The 24,464-nt window shown below is 58.6% G+C and overlaps 2 protein-coding genes across 5 annotated transcripts in view; both read left to right on the top strand.

The window, feature by feature from the left end:
- The first annotated feature begins 487 nt into the window (after nt 1-487).
- ALDH3B1 (aldehyde dehydrogenase 3 family, member B1) overlaps nt 488-24,464 on the top strand; it is a 24,655-nt gene continuing 678 nt past the window's right edge. The window contains exons 1-11 of the mRNA XM_011942335.1: nt 488-588; nt 810-972; nt 3,979-4,089; nt 4,223-4,343; nt 4,935-5,020; nt 5,510-5,591; nt 7,343-7,729; nt 8,457-8,623; nt 12,101-12,200; nt 13,831-14,461; nt 21,268-21,276. Coding sequence (XP_011797725.1) covers nt 557-588; nt 810-972; nt 3,979-4,089; nt 4,223-4,343; nt 4,935-5,020; nt 5,510-5,591; nt 7,343-7,729; nt 8,457-8,623; nt 12,101-12,200; nt 13,831-14,021 — 1,440 coding nt within the window. The 5' untranslated portion in view covers nt 488-556 and the 3' untranslated portion in view covers nt 14,022-14,461; nt 21,268-21,276. The remainder of the gene's footprint in view (nt 589-809; nt 973-3,978; nt 4,090-4,222; nt 4,344-4,934; nt 5,021-5,509; nt 5,592-7,342; nt 7,730-8,456; nt 8,624-12,100; nt 12,201-13,830; nt 14,462-21,267; nt 21,277-24,464) is intronic.
- NDUFS8 (NADH dehydrogenase (ubiquinone) Fe-S protein 8, 23kDa (NADH-coenzyme Q reductase)) lies at nt 16,033-22,042 on the top strand. 4 transcript variants are annotated; one of them, XM_011942333.1, is made up of 7 exons: nt 16,033-16,148; nt 17,583-17,640; nt 17,717-17,767; nt 18,338-18,427; nt 18,526-18,698; nt 21,650-21,778; nt 21,858-22,042. In XM_011942333.1, exons 2-7 carry the CDS (start codon nt 17,583-17,585, stop codon nt 21,987-21,989), a joined length of 633 nt encoding a protein of 210 aa, XP_011797723.1. In that variant the 5' UTR covers nt 16,033-16,148; the 3' UTR covers nt 21,990-22,042. The 4 variants fall into 4 exon arrangements, with proteins under 4 accessions (XP_011797723.1, XP_011797721.1, XP_011797724.1 ...); XM_011942331.1 differs by having other exon boundaries at nt 16,048-16,374; nt 21,858-22,040; XM_011942334.1 differs by having other exon boundaries at nt 16,121-16,148; nt 18,355-18,427; nt 21,858-22,040.

Raw genomic sequence — 24,464 nt, 5'->3', positions numbered from 1 at the left:
ACTTCAAGTTTCAAGTAAACAGGCAGGGCTTGGGGGAATGTCTAGGCCCCTACCAGCATGGAGGCAGGAACGCCCTCTCCCACCCCCGATCCTCTCCCCCAAAGCTGTTTCCGCCTCCCAGCACCACAGCCCCGGCGGGGTGGACAGCAGCGCCTCCAGGAGGCCCGAGGTGTTCTCCCTCTTCCTGCAGAAGCGGAGGTACAGGGAGAGGAGGCTATTGCCCACTGGCCTGGCCTCCCTGGGCAGTGCTCCCAGGCTGGGGACAGGGGAAGATGGAGAATTCTGTGTCTGGAGTGCTCCCAGGTGGTGGCCATGGTGGCAGTGGGTGGGATACCCCCTCTACTCGTCAAGCTCCTGCTTACTCCATTCAGGCTGGCAGGGGTGAGGCTGCCCACCTCCAGGAGGGGCATCAGGGCAGGGCAGAGGCCATGGCTTGGGGTTAATTTCTGTGCGGCAGGAAGAAGCGTGGCGCTCTGCCTGCTGCCCCCCCTCGGGGGGCTGTGGTGGAGCAGCTGTCCCCAAGCCCACATCCAGTCCTTCAGCCGCCTCCAGGTCCATGGCAGAGGGGAGTGGTGCGAGGGGCTTCATGTGTGTCTGGGAGTGTTCACTGTTGGGGGTAAGGGGTCGCAGGCAGCCTCAGTCCCCGTGGGGCCATCTGAGTGGGTCCCTGTGTGTGTGTGAGGTAGAGGTGTCTGCAAGCCCCTATGGGTGCAGTCAGGTCAGGGGTGCCCAGACCCTGGGGCGGCTGGGTGGTGCCCGTGAAGGAGGGGCAGCCCTGGCCACCCAGTTCATGCCGCCCTGTCTGACAGGATGGACCCCTTTGAGGACACGCTGCGGCGGCTGCGGGAGGCCTTCCACACGGGGCGCACGCGGTCGGCTGAGTTCCGGGCTGCACAGCTCCGAGGCCTGGGCCGCTTCCTGCAAGAAAACAAGCAGCTTCTGCATGACGCGCTGGCCCAGGACCTGCACAAGGTGGGCCGGGGTTGGGGGTATGGGAGGGTGCACCAGGGGCAGGGGGACATGGAGGGCAGCTGGGAGAGAGGAGGATGAAGGCAGCTGCGCCCTCCATGAAGGGGAATTGAAAGCAGCTCCTCCCCTAGGCCAGAGCTGCTCTTGCACATTCATCCAGTCATTCATTTCTGTATTCATGTAGCAACTATTTGCTGAGCACCTACTATGTGCCAGGTACTACGTGCCAGGTACTGTTCTAGGCTCTGGATATACAGCAGAGAATAAAACAAAGTTCCCATACCTATGAAGCTGACCTGTCAGAGACAATAAAACAGCAAATAAATAATTGCACAGCGAGGTCGGGTGTGGTGGATCACGCCTGTAGTCCCAGCACTTTGGGAGGCCGAGGTGGGCAGATCACTTGAGGCCAGGAGTTCAAGACCAGCCTGACCAACATGGCGAAATCCCGTCTCTGCTAACAATACAAAAATTACCTGGATGTGGTGGTGGGTGCCTGTCTTCCCAGCTACTCGGGAGGTTGAGGCATGAAAATCACTTGAACCTGGGAGGTGGAGGTTGCAGTGAGCCAAGGTCACATCACTGCACTCCAGCCTGGGCAACACAGTGAGACTCTATCTCAAAAAAAATAATAAAAATAATAATTACACAGCATGTTGGGTTGAAATATGTGCCCTGGAGACACACCCAGGGTGAAGGGGAGAGAGGGGGCCAGGATCAGGGTGCTGTTTTATATGTGGGGGTCAGGGAAGGTTTCTCTGAGGAAGGGGCCTTAGAGCAGAGACATGAAGATGGAGGGGGAGGCTCCCCATGGACGCTGGGGAGATGGCAGCAGGCACAGCATGTGCAAAGGCCCTGAGGCAGGAGGTGCTGGGCGTTTCTGCTTGAGGAGCAGCAAGGAGGCCAGCATGGCTGTGGGGAGTGGGAGAGGAAGAGACAACAAAGAGGAGGCCTGGGGCATGGGCCACACTAGGTAGGGCCTCATAGGCTATGAGGCCTTGGGCTTCTCTCTGGGTATAGCAGGCATCATGGCCTCTGTCTGGACCCTGAAGGCCTGGGGCCTCAGCCCCTCCCAATCCCAGTAGCAGCCAAGGCAGAACCCCAAGAAACACACTTCCCCCAACCCCTTACCCATCAGGGCCTGGCCTGCCCCTGCCTTAGGACATCCGTCCCAGGGGCTGCCCCCGGCTCCTATTCTCTGGACAAAATGTCTCTTCCCTTTTCCTTGAAGGCCATAGTGTCCACACCTTCCCCTAGCCCATTGGGTTCCCTGGGGACAGACTCCCCCGCCACCACTGAGCTTCTGCCACCAGCCACCTACCTGCCTTCATGAGACTTGACCTGACATCTGTCTGGTCCCTTTTCTCCCTTCGGCTCAGATTCTGCCTCCTGCCTTCCCATCCCAGGTGCAGGAGCAGGGCCCTACAAAGGGAGCAGTAGCCCAGAACATTCAACCTGGTCTCTCTCTCTGGCCCTGGTCAGCCCCCTGTCCCCACCCTCAGCAGGCAGCATCTGCCCAGCGTCACGTGCACCCTCTCAGTTAACCTCTTGGTGAATCTGGCTGGACAACCACACACCCAGCGGTCGCCAGACGAGGCTCAGAGAGCGCGTTCTTGCCCGAGGGCAAGCAGCCAGGAAGAGCAGAGCCAGAGTTTGAACCTGGCTCAAAATAGCCCAGTCTCCCAAAGTCAGGTCCCAGGTGACCTAGGAGGTGTGACGGGCAGGCCACCAGGCTCATGGGGCCAGAGCACAGGCTGTGGGAAAGTCCATATGGAAGGCACCTTCACCCAGCCTCAGTGGCTGGGAGGTGCTGGTGGGCGTGGCGTCTTCCTCCCTCTTGGGTGGAAGCCAGCTGTAGCCCTGGCCTTGCCCCTGGTTTGCTGAGTGGCCTCAGGCAGGGCATCCCCTTCTCTGGGCTTCGCTGGCCCTCTGGCCCATCCAGCACCCCCTCCGCCCTGACCCGGGAGAGCCTGCACCCCATAACCTCAGGCAGGGAGACAGCCTGGCCCCGGTGTCCCTGACCTGTTCTCCAGCGGCCTGCTGCCTGGCTGATTTCTCCTCCCTTGGGGTGCAGAGGGCAGGGCGCACTGGCAGTCGAGAGCAGGACAATGTCCCTATTGATTCGGGTCTCCTCACTCCTGCTTAGAAGCCTGACAGTGGCCCTGGCCCCTGGGCTGTAGGAACTAATAGCATTTACCTAGGGGTGGCTATGCCTGTGTCCCCCGCAGACCAATCTCCACCCTGTTCTTTGGGAGGCCGAGGTGGGAGGATTGCTTGAGGCCAGGAGTTCAAGACCCACCTGGGCAACATAGCAAGACACTATCTCTGCAAAAAATCAAAAAATAAACTTTTTTTTTACATTAAAAATTAAAAAAAAAAAAACCTAAGTCAGACCCCATCCCTGCTCTTCTCAGGAGCCCCTTGCCCAGCCGCCTGGCCCCCTCACCTTGCCCACTCCTCTTCTTGCTAAACAGGAGCAGAGCAAACTCACAGCCACCTCAGGGCCTTTGCAGCTGCCAGGGCCTCTGCCCACAGTATGCTGCCTCCCAGTACCCACGACTTGCTCCTTCCTTGCCTTCGGGTCACTGCTCAAATGTGACCGCCGCCTGGAGACCTGTATTGGCCACGTTGTAAAAACAGCACACACACACGTGCTCATGTGGATGTATACATGTGCGCACCTGTGCATAGCCACCGCTCCAGCAGTCTCCACCCCTACCCTGCTCCGTGCTTTCCCTAGCACAGTCACATCCTAATGGAGCTGTCAGTGTTTTCACCTTCACATGGACCGACTGCCCCCTGCAAGCTCGGCCCCAGGGCAGGTCCCTCTGTTTTGCACACAGACAGCACCTCAGACAGGAAGCACGCATTGAATATGGAGTGAGTGAGTGAATGAACGAATGAAAATGAATGAATGAGTTGTGGAAGCAGGCCCTGCCTGGAGGAGGCTGTACCCTCCTGCTGACTCTGGGAATCCTGGCCCACCCCGACCCCACCCACTTCCCGCAGTCGGCCTTCGAGTCGGAGCTGTCTGAGGTTGCCATCAGCCAGGGCGAGATCACCCTGGCCCTCAGGAACCTCCGGGCCTGGATGAAGGACGAGCGTGTGCCCAAGAACCTGGTGAGCTGGTCAGGCTGAGGTGGGCGGGGGCTCAGGGGATATTTGCTCCCACAGGGTGGCCCCTCTGGATGGAGCTGGTTGCCAAGGGGTCGGGGTGCTGAGCACTTAATTTCATCCCTGGCTCCCTGCCCAGGCCACACAGCTGGACTCCGCCTTCATCCGGAAGGAGCCCTTTGGCCTGGTCCTCATCATTGCGCCCTGGAACTATCCCCTGAACCTGACGCTGGTGCCCCTCGTGGGTGCCCTCGCTGCAGGTGAGAGCTGGGCCTGCCCCTTCCGGCCACCCTTCCCCGCTCGGGGTCTCAGGGCCACCCATGGATCCCAGGAGGACATGGGGGAACTGGCCCAGGTGACAAAGAAGACTGTCTGGTCCACCGTACCCAGGCTGTGTGGCCCTGGGCCCATCATGTCACCTTTCTTTTTTTTTTTTTCTTTGAGACGAAGTCTCGCTCTGTCGCCCTGGCTGGAGTGCAGTGGCTGGATCTCAGCTCACTGCAAGCTCCGCCTCCTGGGTTTATGCCATTCTTCTGCCTCAGCATCCCGAGTAGCTGGGACCACAGGCGTCCGCCGCCTCGCCCGGCTAGTTTTTTGTATTTTTTAGTAGAGACGGAGTTTCACCGTGTTAGCCAGGATGGTCTTGATCTCCTGACCTCATGATCCGCCCGTCTCAGCCTCCCAAAGTGCTGGGATTACAGGCTTGAGCCACCGCGCCCGGCGGCCCATGTCACCTTTCTGAACCAGGTTCTGCATCTGAAAGTGGGTGAGGCCGATGCCTGCCCTGCAGGTGTGTGGAGACCAGGAGCGGGCTACGCCTCCCCCAGCTCTCTCTCTGCGCTGCCCTGCAGGGAACTGCGTGGTGCTGAAGCCATCAGAGATTAGCAAGAGCATCGAGAAGGTCCTGGCCGAAGTGCTGCCCCGATACCTGGACGAGGTGAGCAGGGCTGCCAGGCAGGTGGAGTGGGAACAGGCAGGGCTCAAGGGCTGGGCAGCCCCTGACATGGAAGGGCCTGTCGGTCAGACCCAAGTCCCCACCTCAATTCTGCCTCTTCTGAGTTGTGTAAACTTGACCGAGTCACCACCCCTCTCAGCCTCACTTTCCCTCTGAGGAGCAGCGAGGGCAGCCTGTTGCCCAGGGGTCCCGTGTCTGCCTCCACCTGGCCCTGGCATCAGTCCCTCCAGCGCCACCCGGACTCCAAGCTGGGCCTGTCAATGCCAGGCAACCTTGGGGAGCTCCCTGCTCCCACTTTGCCTCCACCCAACCCTCCTAGAGCCCTGGCTGGGTCAGGCCAGGCGGGGCGGAGGCAGAGCAGGGTCCAGGCAGGGCAGGGTCCAGGCAGGGCAGGGTCCAGGCAGGGCGGGCTCCTCCCTGGGCTCTCAGAGCTGGGGTCCCAGAGGGAGCCTCGCCCATCCCGCCTTGCAGAGCTGCTTTGCCGTGGTGCTGGGGGGGCCCCAGGAGACGGGGCAGCTGCTGGAGCACAGGTTCGACTACATCTTCTTCACAGGTGAGGCCAGGACGAGGGTCGGGACAGGCTGGGGTCGGGGAGGACAGCCCCATGCTCAGGGGTCCTGTCCTTAAATCTGGGGGTCCACAAGGGAGACTGAATCCTCTCTCTGGACCAGGCTGGGAGCAGTCCTGGATCCCCAGACCCCTTAGGAAGGGATGGAGTCCCACGTCCAGGGCCAGCCCACCATGCCAACCACAGCCTCAGGAACCATAGCCTCTGCCCCCACTGCCCCCAGACCCTCATATGTGACCCCACTGCCGCCAGGCTCTTAGACACCACCCTACTGGTGCCCACAGCCCTCTCTGCAGGCAGATGAGGGACTAGGCTTCAGCGTCCTGCCCAGGGTCACCCTTGTGGCCAGGATGGGGACAGGCTGGAATGTGCACACAAGCCCTTGGTGAAATCCATGCCAGAGGTCACTCCTTTTTTTTGTGACAGAGCCTTGCTCTGTCACCCAGGCAGTGGCACAATCTTGGCACAATCTTGGCTCACTGCAACCCCTGCGCCTCCCAGTTTCAAGTGATGCTTATGCCTCAGCTTCCCAAGTAGCTGGGATGACAGGCATGTTCCACCATGCCCGGCTAATGTTTTGTATTTTTAGTAAAGACAGGATCTCACTATGTTGCCCAGGCTGGTCTCGAACTCTTGGCCTCAACCAGTTGTCCTGCCTTGGCCTCCTAAATTGCAGTGATCACAGGCATGAGCCACCACAAAAACCCAGCCTCGAGTTTTTGAGCTAGGGAGGGGCAGAGAGAGGGGGAGGAAGACAGTGGTGCTGGCAGGCGAGTCTGTGCCTTGCAGGTCGAGGCAGTCATGGGGAAGGGCCCGGCAGGATTGACCAGGCCACCTCCCAGCAAAGACAGAAGGAGCCCCGGAAGGAACCACAGAGCCCAGGAAGCACTGTGCCCAGGATGGGGCAGGGGTGAGAGTAGAGAAGGGACATTAAAGCCCTGCTGGCTTTAATCCTTGACCACAAGGGGGAGAAATGCCAGGGCCATCCCCACAGACACAGCAGCGTGGTCCGCGAGTCAGGTCTGGAGAGGAGGCCTTGAAGCCCAGACAGGGCTAGGGCAGAGAAGGCTGAGTGCATGGGGATACTGCTGGGCTCTCAGAGGCCAGCACAGAGGAGAGGTGAGGCCGAGCCAGGCAGGACATGTGGACGCCTGCATCGGCCTGGGCCAGTCCACCTCAAGGGTCAGAAAAAAAGGGCTGGGCATTTTGTGGCTCCAATATTCTGGGGTGCTGTCGCCTCATGAACCCCAAGGTTCTAAGAATCCCATCACCCCTGACTGTGATGTGGCAGAACTTCCAGGTTTAGGTTTAGAGAAGAGAGACCCGAATGCCGCGGACAGAGCTGGACTCCAGCCTTGGTTGATCAGGTATCCCTGAAGTTTCCAAAGGAGATGGAGGGGTTCCATGCAGCATTTTGCAAAGAGTCCCTGCAGGGTGAGCCAGGGTCAGAAGCAGAGGTGGGAGGAGCCAAGGGGTTTGGCTCAGGAGGGGGACCCTGGGGGCCAATAGCGGCCATGCACCATTCCTTCGTGAGACTCTGTGCTTAGGGGCTGGTCCTGGTGAAGGATGAGCAGGGCCCTGGGCTGCAGGGTGGCAGTGAGGAACAAGGAAAGGCCAGGCGAGGGATGGTGCCTGCTGACTCCAACACTTCTCCAGGGAGGAGCGGGGCCCTGGGCTGGGCCATCCCGCCTGGCCCAGGTCACTGAACGGCCACTCTGGTTTCCTTCCACACCCAGGGAGCCCTCGTGTGGGCAGGATTGTCATGACCGCTGCCGCCAAGCACCTGACACCTGTCACCCTGGAGCTGGGGGGCAAGAACCCCTGCTACGTGGACGACAACTGCGACCCCCAGACCGTGGCCAACCGTGTGGCCTGGTTCCGCTACTTCAACGCCGGCCAGACCTGCGTGGCCCCCGACTACGTCCTGTGCAGCCCCGAGATGCAGGAGAGGCTGCTGCCCGCCCTGCAGAGCACCATCACCCGTTTCTATGGCGACGACCCCCAGAGCTCCCCAAACCTGGGCCGCATCATCAACCAGAAACAGTTCCAGCGGCTGCGGGCACTGCTGGGCTGCGGCCATGTGGCCATTGGGGGCCAGAGTGACGAGAGCGATCGCTACATCGGTGAGTCCTGCTGCCCCTACCACAGCCCGCCTGGGCCAAGACCCCTCCTCACGGGAGGGCCCACGGCTGGGCCACGAGTCTGGACCCGCACCTGAAAGCCGGCCCCACTGTCAGAGCCCGGCCTTGAGCCATGGCTCCAGTGCCATGACTCCGTCTCTGTGCTTCTGAGCCTGTGGCCCCACAAGGCTAAACTCTGATCCCTCAGCCCTGGATTCGCTGAGTTCGGATCTCAGGGCTCCAGGGCCCAGCGTGCTAAGATGAACTCCCATCCCCCCACCGGCTGTCCTGAAAGGCCACAACCTCAGATTCTCCGAGCCCACGATCCCCAGGTTCTAAACTCTGATGGCCCCATCCTGAGCCCCCCAGTCTCCTGGGCCGTACGGCTCAGCAGCTCATGGGACACTGTGGCTCCAATATTCTGGGGTGCTGTCGCCTCATGAACCCCAAGGTTCTAAGAATCCCATCACCCCTGACTGTGAGACCAAGGTTGGGGGATTCTCTGGGCCCCACAGGTCCTGAGCAGGCTGGGGAAGACCTAGGGTCCCTTCTTGGGGGCTGTGGGGAGACTTTCTTCCCTGAACAATCTGAAGCCTGAAGCAATGGGAAGTCAGACCTTGGGATCCTGGCCTGGAGCCCTGGCCCGTGGCCCTGTCCCCATCTCTACCCCCACCCCTGGGTGCTGTCCTGACTGTGGCTCCGGGGCTGAGAGGTCTCTGGTGCCCGGCAGCCCCCACGGTGCTGGTGGATGTGCAGGAGACGGAGCCGGTGATGCAGGAGGAGATCTTTGGGCCCATCCTGCCCATCCTGAACGTGCGGAGTGTGGACGAGGCCATCGAGTTCATCAACAGGCGGGAGAAGCCCCTGGCCCTGTACGCCTTCTCCAACAGCAGCCAGGTGGGGGTGCAGCTGGGCTGGGCAGGGTCAGGAACTCGCAGTGGGCAGTGCAAGTGGTGGCAGCAGAGGGGCCACCAAAATCCAGTGGCTTCAGGACTTTGAAATGGTGGTCCTCTTGGCTCTGTCTCTGCCCACTTTCCTGGAAGCAGCTGAGCCTCACCCACCCCAACCCTGTCCCCAGTCCGGGCCCCACTCTCCTAGGCCTTCAGTGGGTAGCTTCCCGGAGTCTTCTCTAGGGTCCAGTATTTCTTCTAGGTCAGCCCCTGCCTTTGTTCTTCCTTACACATTGGAGCCTAGTGGCCACATGACCCCTCATAGCCTGGCTCTGAAGGCACAGGCAACATGTCAGGGATGACCCAAAGGTGCAGGTCCGAGAATGTGCCCTGATCCCCCACCCCTGCTCAAGCTGCAGAGGCAGCCCGGGAGGCCCAAGGGTGGAGCCCTCAGATTAAAAAACACCAGGAGGTCCCAGCAGTCCCTACCCACTCTCCCCGTCCCTCAGCCGGTTCCTCGATTCCCTCCACTTGAATCCCTTTTTTTTTTTTTTTGAGATGGAGTCTCACTCTATTGCCCAGCTTGGAGTACAGTAGCACAATCTCGGCTCACTGCAACCTCTGCCTCCCGGGTTCAAGCGATTCTCCTGCCTCAGCCTCCTGTGTAGCTGGGGTAACAGGTGTGTGCCACTATGCCCGGCTAATTTTTTGTATTTTTAGTAGAGATGGGGTTTCTCCATGTTGGCCAGGCTAGTCTTCAACTGCTGACCTCAGGTGATCCACCTGCCTTGGCCTCCCAAAGTGCTGGGATTACAGGCATGAGCCACCGTGCCCGGCCACTTGAACTTTTTTTAAAATAAACTTGGTATTGGGAAATACTTTTAGATTTACAGAAAAGTTGCCAAAATGGTACAGAGTTCCCATGTACCCCACACCTAACTTTCCTCGTTTAATGGTGCTTAGATGGGTCAAAACTAAAAAAGTGATGGCAGGGCTGGGCGCGGTGGCTCACATCTGTAATCCCAGCATTTGGGAGGCCGAGGTGGGAGGACTGCTTGAGCCCAGGAGTTTGAGACCAGCCCTGGCAATATAGCAAAACCCCGTCTCTGTGAAACCTTTTTTTAAGATTAGTTGCGAATAGTGGCACACACCTGTAGTGCCAGCTGCTCAGGAGGCTGAGGTGGAAGGATCTCCTAACCAAAAAAAAAAAGTGACAGCAGTGCTTTACTATTAACGCCAGCGTCCCACCTTGCATTAATAAGCCTCTCAGCTTGAGGAGTGCTGGACAAGTCTCCTGTAGAACATCTCCAGCCTCAGCTCGTCTGGTGTATTTCTCATGATTAAAGAAGGGTTACCGGTTTCAGGAGAGAATCCCACAGAGGTGAACCTGGCTCTCGCACCACATCAGGGGCACCTGAGACGCACATGTGGCTAGTGAGGGGGAGCCTTCACTACCGGGTTAGGGTGGTGTCTGTCTGCCAGGGTCTCCCTGGGAAGTTACTGTTGTTTGTTTCTTTGTTATTCGGAAGCGAGTCTCTAAGGCTGCCCCACCCTCACCAGGTGGGGGTAATGAAGCTCTGTGCTGGTCTATCGTAGTGTTAGTTATTATCTGGTTATTTTGTACATCCTTTTCTTAGTCCATGTGTGGTTTGGTGGCGTTCTGTTGTATTGCCATTTGATAGCTTTGTCTTCCTCCTTCATATGATTGTTTCATAGGGCCTGCGAGTTCTGTATGTTTGTGTGTATTATGGCAAATATCAACTTGTTTTCATCTTAAGATCCCTTTGAGCGTTTCTTGCAGGACTGATGTAGTAGTGATAAATTCCCCCAGCCTTTGCTTGTCTGGGAAAGGCTTTATTTCCTCTTCATCTATGCAGCGTAGTCTTAGCTGGATACAGTATTCTTGGCTAGCGGCAGTATCTACATCTATTTCCTGGAATTCTGTAAGAGATTCATCTCTTGAATTGTTTATTTAGGTCAGTACGGACTCAGGTATATTTATTTGACTTCCAGGGGCTGTAATCCAAGGTCGTGTGGCTTGTCTGAGGCTCCGGCTCGGAAGCCCATGTAAGGTGTCCCAGCCTCTTGGGTTGTGACCACCTCCTTCCCCTCTGGTGCTACGAGCAGCTCCAGGCTCATCTTGTATCTTCCCTGCTCCAACTCCAGAAGTAGCCATTCCTCCAAGGAGCCCTGCTTCATCTGGATACTTTTACCTTTAGAAAACTCTACAGAGGCTTTTTGGCAGTGGAGTCATCTGGCTTCAAACTTTTCTGACCACCCAGCACTGCTCCCAGGACACAGAGTCACACCTAAGACACAAGTCACGGCCGGGCACGGTGGCTCAAGCCTGTAATCCCAGCACTTTGGGAGGCCGAGACGGGTGGATCACGAGGTCAGGAGATCGAGACCATCCTGGCTAACACGGTGAAACCCCGTCTCTACTAAAAATACAAACAATTAGCCGGGCGAGGTGGCGGCGCCTGTAGTCCCAGCTACTCGGGAGGCTGAGGCAGGAGAATGGCGTGAATCCGGGAGGCGGAGCTTGCAGTGAGCTGAGATCCGGCCACTGCACTCCAGCCTGGGCGACAGAGCGAGACTCTGTCTCAAAAAAAAAAAAAAAAAAAAAAAAGACACAAGTCACGCACAAGGTGGCTTGCCCATACTACTTGGGACGCCCTCTGCTGCCTTCTGCTCCATCTCCTCCATCTGCTGCCACTGCCACTGTGGGTAACGCTAGTCTCATGCCATGAAGTGTCGTCTGAATCCACTGGGGGGACTCCACTTTCCCCACATCAGGCAAGCCCTGACCCAGCTGTGATCAGAGGCTCACGGTGATTGCAACTAAATATACTGAAGCTTTTGTGCAGCAGCAATTTAGTCTCTACCAATCTTTTTTTCCTTTCAGTCTTCAAATAAGCCTACAGATTGAGGAAGAAGGTCCCTTATTAAGTCAAGCAACGGCCACGCTTCTGTTTCTAAAGTGCAAATCTGACCACATCATTATGTCTTCACGTCTCTGTGCTCACACCACACAGCCCTTTAGCCGCCACTCTGTCTGGGGTACCCTCTTTACCTGAACAACTTCTGTCCCTCCCAGTTCCTCCACTCAGCAGGCACATGACACCCCTCCCCTAGGATGCCTCCCTGCTGTCCCGCACTGCACTGCTGCCACTGCACCCTCCATGTCCCCAAGCAACACTGGGTTTCCTGCCCCTACCCCCAGGCCTAAGAGTCTTTGCCCCCAGCGTGGACCACACATGAGCAGATGTCCAGGAAACACGTCCCAAGTTGGAAGCTCCATGAGGGGCTGCTACACAACCCCTTGCCCCACCTGTACCATCACAGGCCCTTCAGCTGACATGGTGGCCTCAGACCCTTTCTGAGGCAAGATCAGTGTCACAGAGTCCAGCATGGAACAGGCTCTGGGTCCTGAGGATCCTGCTGGGGCTCAAGGCGGCCTCACGCACATCCTGTCCTCTCCCAGGTGGTCAAGCGGGTGCTGACCCAGACCAGCAGCGGGGGCTTCTGTGGGAATGACGGCTTCATGCACATGACCCTGGCCAGCCTGCCTTTTGGAGGAGTGGGTAGGTGCCTGCTACCCTGCCCTTCTGTTACCATTTGGTCAAATTGCAATAGTGTTACCTGCATACATTGCCGCCAAAGCACCCCAGCCCCACCTCAGTGTAGAGGGACAGGCAAGGAGGCCTCACCCCAGAACCTGCATACTGCTCCCCACCCCAGAGGTTCTGAGTCCAACCTGGGCAACATAGTGAGACCCCGTATCAAAAAAATAAAAAGTCTGCAGTGGAACCTTCTAGACCATCTCTGCACGGACACACAATTTAGTGAATGTTTTAAAATCCCACACAACCATGATCACACTGCGCACTGTGCTGCTATCTGCTCTTCTCCCCAACTGCACGACCTGGCATCTGCTCCTCAGCAGCAATGCCGCCGGCATCCTTTACTCCAGGGCGGCCGCTCCTCTAACCCCGTCCCCCGTCCAGCTCTCAGTACCACACCTCCCCACCCTGAGAGGCCCAGATGACTGTCAATCCTCCACTCCCCAGAGCAGCCCCGATGCCACTGCAGAGTCCTGGCCTCTGAGTCAGGAAGCCTCAGAGATGGTCCCAGCAATGCGCCTGTGGCCCAGGTGACGCCTCCCCTCTGAGTCCACTTCCTCCTCAGTGAACAGTAGGCCCCGGGCAGGTGACAGGCAGCCCTGCCACCCATCCACACTCAGCACCAGAGTGAACGATGGCAGGGCCAGGCAAGCTGCCTCAGGTAGGTCCACGCCCTTCCTGGAGGGCAGCCAGCGCCATGACAGTGCCTGTGCTGCTGTCCTGGCTCAGCTCGAGTTTGGGCGGCTACCCCCGACTCCACCTAGCTGCCTCCCCAGCCCCAGCCTCCTCAACCCGCCTCCCCTGCCCTGGAGGAGAGCTGGGGCTGTCTGTGGGCACATCTGACCCTGCTGCTCCCTCAGGAAAGCCTCCCTCAGCTCCCAGGCCCCCGAGCCGGCCCTTCCTGGCGGCCATGGCCCCAGCCCGGCTTCCCCACCTGCTGCTCCCACAGCCTGAGCTCTGCCCAGCTCCCTAACACACCACGTGGCCCCCACCTTTAAGGCTCCCCAAGCCTGGGTCCCTCTTGCCCCCACCCACCCTCTTCCTCTCATTAACTGCATATCCCTGGAGCTTACTGACTGCAGGAAGCCCCCGCAGCCAACCTCTCACCACCCAGGCTGTGCCCTGGACGTGCTGGCCTGGGGCCTCATCTACCTCCCGACCTAGACACTGAGGAGAGCTCATTGCACACAGCACCTACTGGGTCCAGGGGTCTCAACATCACCTCAATTCCCACCACAACCCTAGGAGGGAGGTACCCTTGTCACCCCACAGCAGAGGAGGCTGAGGCACAGTCCAAAGTGACACAGATTGTTTGCAGCAGGGCCAGGATTTAACCCCAGGCAGTCTGACTCTGGAATCCATGCCCTTGAGCACTGTCTGCCTATCTTGCCTGGCACCTGGTGCCCCCAAGGCTTACTGAGCTGGTGCCAAGCTCAGGGCTAAGCCCTTTACTCACAGTGCCTCATCATCAGCCCACTGGACAGATGGAGAAACTGAGGCTCAGAGGGGTGAAGTAGCCCACCTAGGCCCCACTGTCTGTGACTGGGAGACCCCCAGGGCCTGACCACCTGTGTTCTGTGCCACTGTACAGGTGCCAGCGGGGTGGGCCGGTACCACGGCAAGTTCTCCTTCGACACCTTCTCCCACCATCGCGCCTGCCTCCTGCGCAGACCGGGGATGGAGAAGCTGAATGCCCTCCGCTACCCGCCTCATTCGCCGCGCCGCCTGAGGGTGCTGCTGGTGGCCATGGAGGCCCGAGGCTGCAGCTGCACACTGCTCTGAGCCCTTCCCCAGGCCCAGGCCCGAGACCACCATGACCGCTGTCGCCTGCAGCTGGTGGAGATGGGGCCCGGGCTCCAGGGCCCTAGGAGGAAAAGGATTGCCAAGGCTCCAGGGCACTCCTCAAAGCAGCGCCTGCCTCCTCCCTCCTGGGTCTTCCCTCTCCCTGCCTCAGCCTCCTCCCTCAGCCGCTCCCAACTACGAGAGCCGAGGCAGGAGGCGTGGGAAACAGTGCAGTGACCCACTCCCTGCCCCCGCACCAACCACCCATGTTCAGGAGGAGGACAGACACGGCGCCTCTAAGCCACCCGTCTCCTGTGGAGCGGGTGGCCAAGGGGCCCTGGCATCTGACTCAGGCCACACCATGGAATCACTGCATCCAAGGCCATCTCTGCCCTCTGAGTCTCAGTTTCCCCATTTGTTCAGTGGAGAGAATTAACCAAGTCCCACTTTTGAACAAGTTGATGATTCTGAAACCGGCCCAATTTCCTAACAAGTCGGATGCTTGAGAAACCTACATTTGGACAATGACAGGCAGCTCCCACAGCCTGCCGGCCACCCCCTCTTCCTTGGCTCCTGCTTTCTTTTCAGACGGTATCAACCTACAACTTTAGTCAGGGAGGGGGACAGGGATGGACCTGAGTTTCATCTCCTGTCTCTCTGGCTGATGTCACCTGAATAAAGCCTTCTTCTCTGGCAATACTTATATCTCGGTGATTTGCCTTCTGTGCAGCTAGCAACAGGACTCTGGACCAAGCCCCTGGTGTTGAGTAACAATTCTGTAATGATGCAGGATTTCCTCAATCCACGCAGGAATCCACGCAGGAATCGCCTGGCGAAGGGCCGGGGTCAGGTGTGGGCCACCATCCCGAGACCTCCCTTCTCTCCAGGGCCAGCCCCTCTCCTCTGAGCACCTGCTGACCAGCCCAAAGCCCTGTCCACTCCTCAGCCTAAACTCCCCCAGAGTCTCCCTGTGGCCCACAAGTCCTTTGGAGGCTCGGGCATCCGCATGCAAATCCCAAACCACTGTCCGCTTTGCATACACTGAGCCTTCCCTTGTCCTAGTCCTGGTCTACCGTGCATGTCCTCCCTCTGCATGGGCATGGGACATGCCCTCTGTCTCCTTCCCTTCCTGGCCTGCCCGACTCCTACCCACTCTCAGCGCAGACCCTCCCAACACACACACAAACAGGCAGCCTGGGGGCATCCGCGGGTCCCTCTACCACAGCATTCCCAGGGAGGGGCCGGGTGTGGTGGCTCACACCTGTAATCCCAGCACTTTGTGAGGCCGAGACAGGAGGATCGCCTGAGTCCAGGAATTCCAGACCAGCCTGGGCAACACGGCGAGACCCCGTCTCTACAAAAAATACAAAAATTAGCCGGGCCTGGTGGTGGCAGGTGTCTGTGGTCCCAGTTGCTCGGGAAGCTGAGATGGGAGGATCACCCGAGCCTAGGAGGTCGAGGCTGCAGTGAGCCGAGATCGCACCATTGCATTCCAGCCTGAGCCACAGAGCCAGACTCTGTTTCCAAAAAAAAAAATTCGCGGGGAGGAAACACAGGCTGGTTGAGTACGGGAGTCATACGGATCAGGTGGATCAGGCGGCCGCACACTGCAGCTCTACGGCCCGGGAACGTTACTAAATATTCCCATGCCTCAGTTTCCCGCCTTAACGTGATAACACGTTACTGTAGTTTCTCCACACAGGGCTGCTGTGAGGATTAAAGGAGGCCGCGTGGGTAGAGCATCTCGTCGCCATTACCGTCATCACACGCCCCCCACCCAGACTCGATGGACCCGGTCTCTGCACCCAGGGCGACCGCAAACGCTTTCTAAACCACGCCCCGGATGTCCCGCCTCCAGCGACTCGGAAGTCTTCGTTTATTGGCCTCCCCAACCAACATGGCGGCCCCCTACAAACGTCAAGCGCCGCTCTGTCCTAGCCAATCAAAAGAAAGATATTTATGAATCCCGCCTCTTTCAGTAGCCTTATTGGCCAATCAGACCACACCATGGAGCATCAATACAGCAAAAGGGGAGCCGGCCGGCCCAATGGCAGCGTCCTAGAGTGTAGGCTCCGCCTCCCGATTGACTGGCCTGCTCCGCAAGGCAAGTAGCGGCGGCGCTTCAAGGTGGGTGTTCATGACTTGTCCGCTAAAGCCGGGCCTGGGCAGTGTGGCGTCGGGGGCGAGTGTGGTGTCCCCGTTGGCGCCGCCAGCTCTGTCTGGGTTTCCCCTCGGCTCACTCAGGACCCGCGGCCTCCGCGTCCTTCAGGTGCAGTGGGGAGCCCGCTGTCAGGGCGCATGCGCCGCCCGCTGTACGCCCTCGGCCTCGATGGGGTCGGAGATCACTGGGAAGGTCGGAGAAGATGCCGGGTTGGGTCCCTGGAACTACAGTCAGTGGTCCAAAGGAATGGGCCTGTTAGGGGGTCACAGGTCGTGGGAGGAGCACTTACGAGCTCCGACTGAATGCCGGGCTCTGGGCTCTGGGGTGCCCTTGGCATGTATGGGCGCCCCTTATTCCCAAGATCACCAGCCCCCAACCCACTTCATAGGCGAGAAGACGGAGGCCAGGTCACGTCACCTGCCCAAGGTCACGCGGCAGGCTGGTGGACAGTTCCAGGAGGGCCTTGAAGCTGGGGAAGGGAATGTGGTACCGAGGACTGTTCAGGCCTTGAAGGGTTTCCAGCAGGGCAGGGCTGGGTTCCGATCCTCTGCGCACCTCCTTATCGTGTGACTTCCGCAGAGTCATTTTTTTTTCCTTTTTTTTTTTTTGAGACGAGGTCTCACTCTGTAGCCCAGGTTGGAGGGCAATGGTGTGGTCTGGGCTTACTGCAGCTTCTGCCTCCCGGGTTCAAACGATTCTCCTACCTCAACCTCCCGAGTAGCTGGGATTATAGGCGCCTGTCACTACGCCCGGCTAATTTTGTTTTTTTTTGGTAGGGATCGGGTTCCACCATGTTGGCCAGGCTGGTCTTGAACTCCTCACCTCAGGTGATCCACCTGCCTCAGCCTCCCAAAGTGCTGGGATTACAGGCGTGAGCCACCACACCCAGCCCTGGCGAGTCACTCAACAAACTGAGCCCCAGCGCCTTATTGGTGCCTCCCTCGTGGAGTCCTTGTAAGGATAGGATGGCAGTGCATGTGACCCCCTGGGCACGGTGTCTGGGGTGGAGAGCTAGCGAAGTTAACTCTCAGTGCATGCTGGTAGGGGCTGGTAATGTTGTTTTTGGTCAGATTTGGGGAGGATGAAGGGAGGAGCAGAAAGATGGGAGACAGGATCTCTGGGAGGGAGAAAGGAAGGATGGATTTAAAAGGTTTCTTAGGTGAGGCAGAACTTGGAGTCCACAGAAACTGAATTGTAGCTCAGCTGAGCTGGATCAGGTGGAAAGCTGGGAGGTGCTGGGAACAGAAAAGCCATCTGTGCCTCTGACAGCAATGGGGTATGAGTAGAGGGCAAAGTGACACACGGGTCTCCAGTAGAGGCTTGGGATCCCTGCTGTGCCAGTCTCAGAAGAGGATGGTACTTGGGCACACCCCACTCTCCATCCCTGTTTATGCCCCCAGATGCGCTGCCTGACCATGCCCATGCTGCTGCGGGCCCTGGCCCAGGCTGCACATGCAGGTAGGACCAAGGAAGCCTTTGCTGGGGGTAGGGGAGCCCAGTCTCCTGGCATGAGGTCACGCCCCTCTTTTTGCAGGACCTCCTGGTGGCCGGACCCTCCACAGCAGTGCAGTGGCAGCCACTTACAGTGAGTACCTGGGTGGCCTCTAGCCTGACTGGTCCTGCCAGAGGTGGGGAAGAGACCCGAGTTCCAGTCCTGGCTTTGTCAGGGGCGTTCTTCTCTGAGCCTGTTTCCTTCCACTCTTAAAATGATTATGATGAAGGAGACTAATTCCCAGGGACAGGGTCCATCATTGCCGGAGTTAGCACGTGTGATCTCAGAGCTCCCTGGGTGTGATGGGGAGGGGGTTGCCAGGTGTGAGCCATGGGTACCTGTGCCTTTTGCCAGTCCCTGGTGAAGGTAAAGGCTCAAGCCCCCCACTTCCCCCGTTGATTCCTTTTTCAAGCCCTGTTGGGCGGGGGTGCCTCTGGGCTCAAATGGCCACTCAAGCATAGGGAGAGGTAGGCAAGGATGGGCTCAGGCCAGAGGCGGCCTCCAGGGTCCTTGCTGAGGCTGGGGAGAGGTGTGGTGAGTGTTCGGCCCCTTTGGAGCCCAGCAGTTGCACCTGGAGGTGAGGGCCAGGCCTCCTCTCCTGGAGACTCCAGGGAGACAGCGTGCGAGGCCCCTGCCACGGCCTCCCTGCCCGCCTCTCTGCAGAGTATGTGAACATGCAGGAGCCTAAGATGGACATGAAGTCAGTGACTAACCGGGCAGCCCGGACCCTGCTGTGGACCGAGCTCTTCCGAGGTGCGTCCTGGGCAGGAGGGGGCAGGGCAGGTGCCGGCTGGGCACAGATGCATGGGGGAGGAGGGTGCCCCTGCCCACCAAACCCATGCTGCCCACAGGCCTGGGCATGACCCTGAGCTACCTGTTCCGGGAACCCGCCACCATCAACTACCCGTTCGAGAAGGGCCCGCTGAGCCCTCGCTTCCGTGGGGAGCACGCGCTGCGCCGGTACCCATCCGGGGAGGAGCGCTGCATTGCCTGCAAGCTCTGCGAGGCCGTCTGCCCTGCCCAGGTGAGCCCCCGCCCCAACCGACCACCAGGCCAGCCCCTGCCACGGGGAGAGGAAGGCAGGCAGCCCTAGGCCCAAAGCCTGGCCCCTGCTTGATGTGTGTCCCCAGGGAAGTCCCTTTCCCTCTCTGAGCCACTTCCCTTGTGAATGGGAATGATGAGGTCTTGTTGCCGGAGCACAGAGTCAGTGAGTTGGCAGAGTGCAGCTTCCAGCCCTGGGCAGGTGCCTGACACACACAGGTTCCCCCTTGGGGTCTGGCCAGGGGTGTGACCCCTGGGCCTGTGAGCCGTGGGGTAGCACCTGAGGCCGTCAACGCCTCCCCGGATATAGCCACCATTTCCGGGGTCCTGCTTGTGTGCCTGTTGCAGCTTTCCTTCCCCAGTGGCTGCTCCCCTGAGGCCCGGCTTTCCGTTCTCTTAGTGGGTCTCATGCTTACCAGCGGGGGCCAGGCCTGTCAGCATAGGAACAATATGACTGTCAGAGCTCTGGTCAGACCCCTGTGTGTGCCTGGCAGGAGCCCCGGCAGCCGCCATCGCTACTTCCTGTGCGCACAGCAACCCCTCCTAGTGTTCTGTGACTCGAGTGGCTCCTGTCCAAGTGCTAGTTTTGTCCCCTGGAGCACTCCCAGGTCCTCCAGGCCATGAGCTGCGGCCCTGATGTCTCTACTCCAGCCACAGACTGGGAGCACATAGGAGTGTCCCCAAACAGCAGTCACGATGGTCACAGCTGTGGCTTCCACATAGTGCTGTCCACAGACAGACCTGGCACTGTGCCACGTGTGTGACTCACAGCCTCTCCTGTAACCTCAACAACCAGTCGAGGAGGTAGAGGTTATTGTCCGCATCTTTATAAGCACTAAAGGATGAGCCTGCCAGCCACAGGTCCCACTGTGAGTTGTGGGCACTACATTTTTGGGATGGGGGTGTAGGAGAGTCCTTGCCAGGCACCTTCGAAGGTCTTCCCAGCCAGCCCCTCCCCCAGCGGGCTACCCAGGAACTGAGAGGACGTGCCCTTGAGTTAGGGCTGTGCCCCCTACTTGCTGTGTAGCTTTGGGGAGTCCTTCAACCTCTCGGAACCTTGTTTTTCTCATCCATCAAATGGAGAAAAGTAGATTTAAGGCACAGAATTGCAACCAACAGTGCAGGCGTTCTCGGCGATGTTGCAGGCTCGGTTCCAGAGCATTGGGGTAAAGTGAGTCACACAGATGCTTTGGTGTTCCAGTGCATTTAAAAGTTAGATTTAGACCGGGCACAGTGGATCATGCCTGTAATTCCAGCACTTTGAGAAGCTGAGGTGGTGGATCACTTGAGGTCAAGAGTTCGAGACCATCCTGGCCAACATGGTGAAACCCCATCTCTACTAAAAATGCTACAATTAGCCAGGCCTGGTGGCAGGTGCCTGTAATCTCAGCTACTTTGGAGGCTGAGGCACGATAATCACTTGAAGCAGGAGGCAGGGGTTGCAGTGAGCCAAGATCGCAAAAAAAAAAAAAAAAAATTTGGGCTGGGGGCGGTGGCTCACACCTGTAATCCCGGCACTTTGGGAGGCCAAGGCAGGCGGATCACAAGGTTGGGAATTCAAGACCAGCCTGGCCAACGTGGTGAAACCCCTAGTAACGTGGTGAAACCTCTAGTAAAAATAACAAAAATTAGCCGGGCGTGGTGGTGCACACCTGTAGTCCCAGCTACTTGAGAGGCTGAAGCAGGAGAATTGCTTGAACCTGGGAGGCGGAGGTTGCAGTGAGCTGTGATTGCACCACCGCACTTCATCCTGGGCCACAGAGTGAGACTTCATCTCAAAAAAAACAACAACAAAGAATTTACACTACTGTAGGCTGTGAAGTATCTAAAATACAATGTATATACCTTAATTAAAAATACTTTAGGGGCCAGGCACAGTGGCTCACACCTATAGTCCCAGCACTTTGGGAGGTCGAGGTGAGTGGATTACTTGAACCCTGGAGTTTGAGACCAGCCTGGGCAACATGGCAAAACCCTGACTCAACAACAACAACAACAACAAAAAATTAGCCCCTGTATTCCCAGGTACTTGGGAGATTGAGGTGGGAGGATCGCTTGAGCCTGGGAGGTTGAGGCTGCAGTGCGCTATGAGCTGCATCACTGTAGTCCAGCCTGGGTGACAGGGCGAGAGTCTGTCTCAAAACAAAAAGCCAAAAACAACAAAAAAAAACTTCATTCCTAAAAAGGGCTGACCCAGAGATAAGAAGCAAGCACGTGGTTGGTAAAGTGACGTCAGTGAGCTTGCTTTATGCAGGGTTGCCGCAAACCTTCAATTTGTAAAATTCACAATATCTAGAAAGCTCGGTGAGGTGAGGCGGGACTGTAACCCAGCCCCCGTTGCAGGGTGAGACCCTCAGGGGCAGGGGGCGCTACACTGAACGCAGTGAACAACCCCCTCGTGAGAGTGGGGTTCTTGGCAGATGACGCCAGCAGCTGACAAACAGGCAAAGCAGGCCGGGTGCAGTGGCTCACACTTGTAATCCCAGCACTTTGGGAGGCCAAGACAAGTGGATCACGAGGTCAAGAGATCGAGACCATCCTGGCCAACATAGTGAAACCCCGTCTTTACTAAAAATACCAAAATTAGCTGGGTGTGGTGGTGCACACCTGTAGTCCCAGCTACTCAGGAGGCTGAGGCAGAAGAATCACTTGAACCGGGAAGGCTGAGGTTGCCGTGAGCCGAGATTGTGCTACTGCACTCCAGCCTGGCGACAGAGCGAGACTCTATCTCAAAAAAAATAAATAAATAAAAATAAATAAAACCAGCATGGCAGAGATGCCAGCAGGGCGGCCTCTTAACTGGAGTCCGGGAGGCCTCTGAGGGGAGAGGGCTTCTGGCAGACACCAGGGGTGGTGGGGATGAGCAGTGACCGGGGCCCTGGGGGCTGGGATATGACAGGGCAGCGCAGCAGTGTCTGGTGGCCCCTCCCACAGGCCATCACCATCGAGGCTGAGCCAAGAGCTGATGGCAGCCGCCGGACCACCCGCTATGACATCGACATGACCAAGTGTATCTACTGCGGCTTCTGCCAGGAGGCCTGCCCCGTGGATGCCATCGTCGAGGTGCGTGAGGCCCCTGGGTGGGAGGGGGGCTAAGGCTCCTCAGTGGGGCCTAACCACTGTCCCTGCACCCCACCTGCAGGGCCCCAACTTTGAGTTCTCCACGGAGACACATGAGGAGCTGCTGTACAACAAGGAGAAGCTGCTCAACAATGGGGACAAGTGGGAGGCCGAGATTGCCGCCAACATCCAGGCTGACTACCTGTACCGGTGACGCCGCACCAGCCCACAACCGCTGCTGCCCAATAAAACCGCTCCAACCCCACGGCCTCTTGTCTTGACTCTGGTGGTCCAGGGTGGGGCCATCCCCAGCCTGCCTGAGGCCTGTGATGCCTCCAGCTGGACTAGGTAGCCACCTAGTCTTTATGCTCTCTGGGTCCTGCTGCCCCAGCCCTGCCTTCCTGTGGACTCCAGGGCCCCACCAGGCCCTCATGGCTGGGCCACAGGCTGCAGCATCACTATCACCCTGCCGCTTCCTGGGTGTCCTCCCCAAGGCCCAGCAATGCCAGAGGTCACCACAGTCCTGCCGTTCGCACTGTCCCAGCTGTCCCAGCTGGGGCCTGGGCCTCCTGCCTCCCAAGAGCCATCCACTTCTAAGACCCTTAGGACTTGGAGCATCCCAAGGCCTCTGGCTGAAGAACAGCAAGTGGCAGAAACTCCGGCCGGGGCGTCCTTGCTGGGGGTAGGAGGAAGCCTGCTTGGGGTGACAGTCACGCGAGGGTGACACAGGCCCTGCTGGCCCTGAGCTGGCCTTGCCTCCAGCCACATCCCCTTTCTTCCCTATGTTCCCCAGGCCAGGCTGCCGGTCTGGCAGCTGCTCACCACTTCCTGCTTTGCAGGCCCAGCGACGTGATGGGGTTCCCCCCAGGGTCACACACAAGCCCCTTGCCCACACAATGGCCAAAAGCAGCCCAGTTTAACTTGTGCTAAGTACTGTGGAAGGATTTCACTTCATTTGCAGTGAGGAAACCAGCTCCGAGAGGTGAAGAGGCTTGCTCAGGGCTATGAAGCGCACATCCCATAATAAAACTCAGTTCACAGACCTTGAACCCCTGTCCCCCATCATTTCCAAAAGTGCTTTTTACAAAGCACTACTTTGTAAAAACCTGCTTCGAAAGAACAAGTTTTCTCGCCCAGTGAGTTTGGGAAATGCTCCAGCTGCTGTCTGCCTGCTGGCAGGTACTGCATGGTAGACATTCAAGGCTCTGAGAAGGCCTGCAGCAAAAATCCAGCCTCTCCCAGCCCATTTCCAGGAAGCCTTTTCTCAGGTCTAACACCTGGCCTCCTTCCTAGGCCAGGCATTGCCATCTAATGCCAAAGTGGCCGGGCCGCTGCTTGGGCCCCACAGCCTGTGGCACTGGGGTGAGAAGTAACTGCAGGAGTCGAGGGGAAGCCTGGAGCCTGGGAAGTGTCCACAGGTCCGGCTCACAGCTCATCTTGGCCACTGATGAAAACAGGCGCTCTTTCCAAAAACAAGGCAGGCGTAGGACTCCTGAATCCCTGCAGGTTTAGCTGTTCCCAGACAACTGCGGTTAGAGCGCGGCATGGAGCCTGTAGCTGCGCACAGAGTACTTCTATTCCAAGCGGGTCAGACTTCCCAGCTCACCGCTGGTTCTTTCCGTTAACCGTGGCCTCCCAGGCACTGCTCTGCTGAGACCCACTAGAGCTGTCTGGTTGTATCAGGCCCCGCCCCTGTCAGAACAGGCCTATGACCCCCAACAAGTCCCCCAATTTTCTGAGGAACCACAGCTAAGCTTGGCTGTGACTCGGTTTCCAGGCCCGGCTCTGGGGCTCCATTTGTCCACCCCTGCCACAGCCCCTCAGGCCTTTGCTCACTGCGTGAGGCTTAGGCATTGCCAGAGCTGAAGGGCCCCTGGCCTCCAGTGGGAATGCCCCAGGCCTGTCCAAAGTGCAGGCAGCTGGATGGTCGTGAGTCCCAGCTTCCAGGCGCTAGGACCTGATGATGCCCATGGTGCTGACCTGAAGCAAGGTCAGAGTGACAACCCCGGCTGCGGGCTGCCGGTGGAGCTGACAGCTGGCCTCTGGCCCAGGGTATCTCCCAGGGCCTGCTGGGTGCAGGGCCCTGGGCAGAACAAGGCAGCATGGCCTGGCCCTGTGTCCTGCTGCCAGTGAAGCAGGTCCGGAGTGGGGCAGCCACCCACCCAAGGGCCAGCGCAGGGCCTCTCCCAGGTGGTCAAGTGCAGGAAGGTGTAAGCACCGCCTTTCACTGCCGCGCACCCAAGGGAGGGGGCCCGGAGGTGGGAGAGCATCCTGGGGACCCCAGGCCCCTGAGCCTGCTAATGTTGGGGTCCCATCAGCCAGAGGCGCACAAGCCTCAAAGTGTAGAGGAGAGCAGGGTCTCATGCCCTATCCTGAGCTGGGCCGGAGCGGAACTGCCCCTGCATCAGGACCAGCATAGACGCGTGCGGTTGGCACTGGTCCGTTATCCGCTCTGTTCTCCAGGTCTCCTCTCCGGGATTTAGCGCCCCACTGAGGACCCGTCCGCGAGGCCACAGCCTGGGCTCAGCCTCCCCCAGGCTTCCCGGACTCCGTTGGAGGCTTGGGCCGGGGGCGGGGCGTCCCTGGCCCCTCCCCGTCGCCCCGCCTGCCCGGAAAAGAGTGAGCTGCACCGGGCCCCGGGCGGGATTTAGCGCACCACTGAGGACCCGTCCGCGAGGCCACAGCCTGG

Source organism: Colobus angolensis, unplaced genomic scaffold (assembly GCF_000951035.1).
Source record: "Colobus angolensis palliatus isolate OR3802 unplaced genomic scaffold, Cang.pa_1.0 Scaffold21, whole genome shotgun sequence".
Classification (NCBI taxonomy): Eukaryota; Metazoa; Chordata; class Mammalia; order Primates; family Cercopithecidae; genus Colobus; species Colobus angolensis.
Note: the sequence above shows the minus strand (reverse complement) of the source record. Positions and strands in the feature narration are given on the sequence as shown.